The sequence below is a fragment of the Montipora foliosa genome, chromosome 12, assembly GCF_036669935.1.
Source record: "Montipora foliosa isolate CH-2021 chromosome 12, ASM3666993v2, whole genome shotgun sequence".
Lineage (NCBI taxonomy): Eukaryota > Metazoa > Cnidaria > Anthozoa > Scleractinia > Acroporidae > Montipora > Montipora foliosa.
The window spans coordinates 33,406,049-33,413,548 of record NC_090880.1 but is presented as its reverse complement, the minus strand read 5'-3'; the positions used below and the strand labels follow the sequence as shown (position 1 = coordinate 33,413,548).

Sequence of the window (7,500 nt, the reverse complement as noted above, 5' to 3'; positions counted from 1 at the left end):
CCGTTGTGAATATTGGTCAGGTTGGATTGCACTGAGGTGTCAAAAACTAATTTGCATTTTTAATTGTTATCGTTACACCAACCAAAGCTTTTTATGCGTTCCTAACACTCGGCTTACAACTCTCACGCAGCCTCAGGCATCATTGACAGTTGCAACCAAACTTAACATTTTGTGTCAACAACTCCATCCCACGTGAACACCAATATAGATTAAGATTAAGATAAAAAAACACACAACCTTCCTATAATGATTTTTGTGCTTTATCCAGTGTAATAAGATAAAGGAAGGTTATGATTCTTTTAACCAGATAATGGCTTTTGTTTTGTAAATACTTGTGCTATGTTCCTTTTGTCAGATAACATTGGATTCATCAGGGTCTTATGCAGCTACAAGTTGTTCAGATAAGAGTGTTTGCATTACAGAATTTGACACAGGGGAGTGTGTGGCAAGCATGTCTGGACATTCTGGTGTGTGCTATGAAGCTTCACTACATATATGTTAGGAATTATAATAATGTAGAGGTTGAAGGTTCAATTCCTCTCTTGGACTCTTGAGTTAATAGTGTTGTGGACAACTAGGATATCACCTTTACCATCACCATCAATAGTTGCTCTGGCTGTCATTGGTTTAAACGCAGTCATGCGTAATGGCTCATAAAAGAACTTAAGATTTCCGAACTTTCTACAGTCATTTGATAATGTGCACCATTTTGTTTTATTGTTTTGTGCGTTGTAGCTCTTGATTTGGACATTGAATTATTGTTTTGTTAAGTCACATTAATTTAAAGTCATCCTCAAGTTCAGAGAGATTAATCAATATTATTTTTTGGCTCGTGTTTCTGGCTGATATAACACGCGCTCTGATTTGCTAAGAGCGGCCAAGTGCCAGGGCATTACTCTCCAGTAATGCCCATGGGCCGGTTATGGATTATGTAAATCAGTTTTTTTCTTTTTTTTCTTTTAACCGTTCTGTTGGCCATATAATAAACAACTTTATAACCTCGACCATTTGGTCCTTAAGCGAAATTTCAAACCACAGCCTAGCTGTATTGAGCTCGCTGTCGCTTGGTCCATACGACGAGGCCTCAATTTGAGATTTTGCTGAAACGACCGCACTCGCAATTATTAAGTTGTTATGAAATACTGTTATCATTCAGTCATAACTTCATGTAAACTTATAACCTATCATTTGCAGAGGTTGTGACTGGAATTAAGTTCACTGCTGATTGTAAGAATCTTGTTTCTGTTTGTGGAGATGGGTGAGTTGATTATTTTTTGCAGTACTTAAGTTGTCTAAAATCATCACAACCAAATCTCTCAAATGTCATTGTTGTTTAAAGTGTGGAACCAAAATCATACTACCTAAGATATGCTAATAAAGGGTGTTGTGCTTGTAGATGCATCTTTGTGTGGAAAATCCCTTCAACATACACACAGGTATTTTTCGTATTAAATTAATATACATTGCACATTTTAGAAGAAAAAGGAACTTGTCTGAAGAAAAGCCTGTGCTGAGTTTTATTTTGCAATCCACCCCATAGCGACATATTTCCATGCATATCATTTATATTTTACCAGAATATGATTGAAAAACTCCAAGCACTAGGACATGACCCAGAAATTAAATTTCAGTTTGGAACACCCATAAGGTAGGGAGTGAAATTATTATTAGATTGTTCCAATTTATTACTGGTATGTAATAAAAGTCGTAATCATTTACAATCAGGCGTGAGACCTACAAAGTGTCACACCCCTCGATAAAGGAAGAGACTGAATTTTCATCTTCGGAATCATCAGCATTCTCTCGACCAGTTAAAGGTATGTGTGCTTTCTCATTCCATACAAATGCATTGTATTTTCAAGTGAATTAATAACCTTCACACTTCCATAGAAAAGTTAACAATTGTCGCGAAAGGAGATCATCGCAGTTACATATAAAGCAACCCATGACGGTGCAATTGCGCGGCACTTGCTCTACGCAACTGAGTCAGGCCAGCTGGGAGTTTGTTTAATGCAAGTTCAAGTTATATCCACTTAGAGGTGAATGAAATGATTTTAGAGTACGTGAAACATTTTACGTTTTCTAAAATCATGCCATGAAAGAGACTCGAAACATTTCAGGCGGCTTTATCTGTATTTGAACCCCACGAATTTACAGTGTATTTTGGGGGGATCCCCATTAATATCTTATATGCATCTTGTTCGTGTTTGTAGAGCCGAGTCCTCCAGTTAATTACCGCTTTAGTGTTGGGCAGTTGCCTTCTTGGGCTAAAAAGCAGGTACAGTAATTATAGACTTAAATCAGCCGGCCGTCTTTTTTTCCTATGTTAAATTTTGTATTACGTTTCAATACGAACAAGAGTCCAGTATCTCTCATCCTCAAAATGTGAGTGGCCATTCAGTGAACGTTCCATTTTTAGTGCTGTATCGCATTCTGTTGGTCGAATGCTGCTGTTGAGGTTTTGTTGTTTAAAAGATGGGTGCAATTCTTCATCGAGGGGTTTTTATCCCGTGAACTCAGGATGGATGGATGGTAGGCTACATGGTGTTTTTGTCTGAACTGTAAATTTAGTGTTCTAATGGGAATGTTTTTGTTATTAACCTAGCTCATTGCCGGAGGAAGTGACACAGGTTTACCTTCGGAAAGTGATACCAATAACCAACAGACGGTTCATCTTGGGGGTCGCTGGGCGCAGGTAAAATGTTGGGTGCTGCGTGTTATTTATTTTGATTTATTTGATCAATTTGCCAACAAAGGCAGGTGACAACACAATAGAACATTAAGTTCCCTTCAAGGTGTATCACCCACCCAACCCAACTCACGCAATGAACATAAAAACTAACTACATGTACACCAATCCCTTCCCGCTGGTAACTTCTAAAAAAAACACGGGTTAGGGTTGCGACATGCTATAAAAGATTAAAGTTGTCGATAGCCGATCGTTAATTGATAAGCGTTCGTGATGCCAAAACAATAAACACGACGACTATTTGTCGCAACACCACATAGCAGAAAGGACTGAACCAACAGGATATCTCGAGATAAGCGAAGGAGCTGAGCCGCTTTCACTCTTAGACTCGATGACTTCGAAGATGGCGGAGTAGACTTTTTAAACATTCGAACAACAATGGATTGCGTGTTTTCTTTAGGCAGCTGGAGGTTCGTTGAAGAGTTAAATGTCAAGAAAGTAAAGTTAGAACGTCGAGGACCAAGGAGGTCTTTCAAAACAATGGAAAGAAACACGTAAAAGACCTTTCGACAGAGCTTGAGGAAACCCAGCCTTGACGCCATCTTGTCTGATGCTATGGGAAGCTATAAGGAGAATTGCTTCTCGAAACATACAGTGAAACGTGTCAAGTACTCCCTACTTTTGTCTGCAATAAACTTATTGTAAAACTTTGTTGTCGTAATAACTTTAACACTGGACACGTATACGCATTGCGCACCTATTGCTCTTGTAAATGTTTGGTATTCTCCCTTTTTTTACAAGCGAATTCAAAATGGCAGTATTCATGTAGGCGGAGACAGTGGGCCCTTGCGTAGAATTGCTTTCCCTCTCAATCCAGCAGGTGAGAATCGAATTATGTTTCTGTAAGTGAAATGATCTGGAATGCTGCTCACAATTATTTCATCTCTTAGAACATACTCAAGCTCAGAATGGCCAATTTAGGCGGTCATATTCTACAATGCATGCGGTCCACTTAATTTAAAGTTTTGCTCTGCAGCTTGATTGAAAAATTAGACATAATCTCACTAACGTAGTTTTCTTGGGCCCGGTGTTTTGTAAGTTACGGTTTCTTTTCCCATTTCAATTGAACTGGAAAAAACACGTACTGTAAGTTACGGTCATCGAACTCCGTTTAATGTTTGGTTGGTTGATGTTTTTTTTTTGTTTCTCGCAGACAGGAAGAGATATACCATTGAACCGATCTCATTACAGGAACAAGTTAGAGCTTTGGCTAACAGCGTATGTAGCTATCTTTGCTGCAATTTTATTGAGGTCACTTAAACTGTGTCTTTCTTTTCAAGGACGTCAAGGGTGCAGAAAAAAATTGTCTTGCCACTTGCAGTCATTTAACGGAAAATTAGTATCGGTAGTTTTTGTTGGCGTTAAAAATCAACGCATGTTAAAACGTAAAAATATTAGATGAGCAGGCAAAAAATACCGTACTATTAACAAATCATAGTTATTAAATTTGTTTGTTTTTATGTCGTTAGGGTTAGGGTTATTTTGTTACTCTCTTGAAAGTATTTTTTCCTTTTCAATTTTACTTTCTTTATTCACAGCCTCTGGAGAGACGGTGTTCTCTTACAAAAGGGGTAAGATTTGCAACATGTAACAATGGAAGTAATGTAACAAGGAAGGTCAAACCGTTGTGAATTCATTAACACAACACAATGAAAATTTAGAAATCTGTGCTTGAAGCATAATGCGTTTACTCACAATAGACTCTTTGTTTATGCATGACATTACTCATGCGTGGCTGTATGTGTATATTTTAGGAAGATGATGACCTGTTTTCATTTAATGGTAAAGCAGTATTAGATCAACTTGATGAGGACGATGGGGAGGATAAGGTGGGTGCATGAGTGGCTAGGGTACGTGTTTTGCCCCCGGAAATAAAAGCGTCAAGTAGTCAGCTAGAGGGAAATATACGTGAAGGTCACACATTAGGCGTACTCTTGGCTCTGTGTTCCGGTTAACTATGTGGTTGCGTGTCGACTCGGTAAATTATGTTTTGAGTTTTATTGTTTGACATTGATATTAGGCTTTGACACATTGTTTCAATTTACTGTCAAAAAAACAACCTGACCTTTGGTAGTTGGAGATAAATTACCTGCGAAACAATGACAACAAACGTGGGAAAGCACACTTTCCCCGTTCACTTTTGGCTGTCAATAGAGATTGAAAGTTCGGGTTGACCGGGCACCAGTAATTAATCACACAAACGGAACTGAGACTAAAAATTTCTCACCAAACAGGACAGCATGGAGACGCCTCCTGGAGTTACCGTGTCACGGGGAAGTGACGTCATGATGCATTCCCTTGGAAGGAGCAGTCTGGTTATCCCTGAAACAGGAGAACTGAAGTTTGAGGAGGCAGAAGAAGTAGAAGAAGTCAATGATGGAGAAGTGAAGGAAGTGATAATCTATCTTCCTCCAAGCCAAGATGATTTTGACAGTGAAGTTGCAAGGTCAGCCTAATATTCGAAGTATTCTTGTGTGTGTGGGTTTTGTGTTTGGAGGTTAGGGTGTTTACTATCTCTGTTTTGATTAGTGGGTATGTTGGGCTTAGTAGATGCAGGATACACTTTGGAGTCATGCAATACTCGATATGTAATCGTAACTCCATAATGTAACGCAGAGTAGGCCGCTGATCTAAAGGACGGTGCTGATGAACTAACCATTCAAGATGAAGTTTCTAGTTTCTAAAAGTTGTTTTTATGAGGATTTTACAGTTTTTAGCCTTTTTATGAAAGGCTGAAGAATTAACAAGTCACGCATTGTATTACCACCGTAGCGGAGCCTTCCCGCACTTCACTTCAAGAGGGCGAGTGGTATAAATGCCAACATACCAGCATGGTTAAATATTACCAGAAACCCATAAGAGTTGAAACGTGTAACGGCCCCTTGTGTGCTGGGAAACAAGCTTCTGAATATTCAATTTGCTAAGTACCATATTTGGAACAACAAGAGAGAAACATTCAACCATTCAGTTCGCAAGAACACCGTGACGCAATACCACCAATGTTCTCGCGCGAAATTAACTGGAGCGAGAGGTTTCCAAATATGGTACTTAGCACTGAATATTCGGAAGCTGTGAACGCGCGTTACATGTTTCAACCCTTATGGGTTTTTGATATTACTGCTCTGTAGTCAACAAATGAGAAAATGAGGTATCAGAAACTTTCGACCGTGTCTGTATACTTAAAAACAGTTGCTAATGCTAAAAAGCTGTACAAAACCCTTTCCTTTCGCTTTTTGCAAAATATTTATGATACAAATCTTATCATTTTATGACAGGTGGCAATATTTATGTGATAGCGTTCTCAATTGTCATGTTTTCTGATTTTGTTCAGCACTTCCAGCCCTGTCCAGCCGTCGTTTCGATCTAGAGATCTTGTTTCGTCTGGTTTTTTTGTTTCCTTAAATTGTCATGTCGTAAGCCATAAATTACACACCTTGCATACAGAAAGAAGGAATAGTACCCCGAGTCCACAGTGCACAAGCAACTGTGCATCTGAAATGTTTCTAGCGGCCATTGTCATAAGCAAGGAAAGTAAATTCACGAGTGAAAAGGCATTCCTTACCAATTTCGCGAAACTTCAACCTTCAACTAGTAAAGGAAAACTTCATTGAGGGAGATGTGGTGTTTGGTCGCTCCTGACGACAAAACCTGAGAAGAAAAACGTGAAAAGTTGTTTAACTGAACACGCACAAATTCGTAAAACAGAGCGAATTCAGCAAGCGCACGGATTGTGCGTAAGAGATTTAACATTCCCTCGTGCGGTTCGTGCCAGCAACAAGGAAATGCCATATTTGGAAGTTATGGAATTATTTTGGTCCTTGGCATTTTAGTTGTTAATTGTAGAAGTGGATTTGGTGCCTAAAGTGGATGCTGATCAGTTAAAGAAATATCGTCAAACTTGTATTTGGTTGTTTGTACATCGTAAACACAAGAACTAAGTGAGATACTTTGTAAATAAATAGGTCAGTTTTATATTCCTCTGAAAGAGTTCTCAAGTAAACAGAGGAATAATGCTCAAAGCATTGCTCATTATTCAGTTAGAAAAATTCACCCTGGAGTCGTTGGATTTACGATATTCCAAAATTCAGAAGTCTCGAAAAGTTTCAGTATGTAAATTCTTACAAGTTGAAATCCAAAGCTGATGTGTCAAAAATCAGAGAATTCTAACATTTTTCTTGTAGAACTTGTTTAGCTGACCCCACCTGCTTTTGTTCTTGTCTTAACACTTTTCAAGTTAATCCCTTATTCGCCGATTCTTTCCTCCTTCTTTAATGTTCAGGTTTAATATGTAATGTTCTAAGCTAACAGTTTGCACCTTTACTTGACCCAGTGCTCCAAGGGTCCAAGAAATTGTACATCATTACGAGGCTCTACAGCTTGATCATCATATGTCTTGCCCAAATATCAATCAACCAAACAGTTGCAACGGATTTCAAGATGATTCGTCATCGGACGAACAGGATGAACTGGTTTCTACTAATATTCCTCTCCGTAAAAACATCGCGGCGCCATTATACAGGTCTCCGTCCCTTGATTATCTGCCGTCTCGAGATCAAACTTTTCTGAGGTAACTTAATACTCATCTAAATGTTCGTAACATAAAATGTATTTTAATGGCACCTTAGAGAAAACATAAAATCAAACCCATGGTCAAGTTATCCCTTAGCGGCAAGTAAAGAGAAGTGGTATTTTTCAGTCTTGAAAGGGACTTCATTTTGTAGGCAATGTGACGCAGAATACTAGTAAATAGG

At 38.7% G+C, this 7,500-nt stretch overlaps 1 protein-coding gene across 2 annotated transcripts in view; it reads left to right on the top strand.

Annotated features, from left to right (window-relative positions):
• The window catches only part of LOC137980478 (mitogen-activated protein kinase-binding protein 1-like), a 47,432-nt gene that overhangs the window by 23,662 nt on the left and 16,270 nt on the right, over positions 1 to 7,500 (top strand). Inside the window, exons 24-36 of one of the 2 annotated variants that reach the window (XM_068827938.1) lie at positions 356 to 467; positions 1,195 to 1,258; positions 1,397 to 1,436; positions 1,578 to 1,648; positions 1,726 to 1,817; positions 2,214 to 2,278; positions 2,606 to 2,695; positions 3,491 to 3,569; positions 3,903 to 3,967; positions 4,288 to 4,320; positions 4,504 to 4,578; positions 4,984 to 5,195; positions 7,080 to 7,316. In XM_068827938.1, coding sequence (XP_068684039.1) covers positions 356 to 467; positions 1,195 to 1,258; positions 1,397 to 1,436; positions 1,578 to 1,648; positions 1,726 to 1,817; positions 2,214 to 2,278; positions 2,606 to 2,695; positions 3,491 to 3,569; positions 3,903 to 3,967; positions 4,288 to 4,320; positions 4,504 to 4,578; positions 4,984 to 5,195; positions 7,080 to 7,316 — 1,235 coding nt within the window. The remainder of the gene's footprint in view (positions 1 to 355; positions 468 to 1,194; positions 1,259 to 1,396; positions 1,437 to 1,577; positions 1,649 to 1,725; positions 1,818 to 2,213; positions 2,279 to 2,605; positions 2,696 to 3,490; positions 3,570 to 3,902; positions 3,968 to 4,287; positions 4,321 to 4,503; positions 4,579 to 4,983; positions 5,196 to 7,079; positions 7,317 to 7,500) is intronic. The other variant, XM_068827939.1, reaches the window with a different exon arrangement.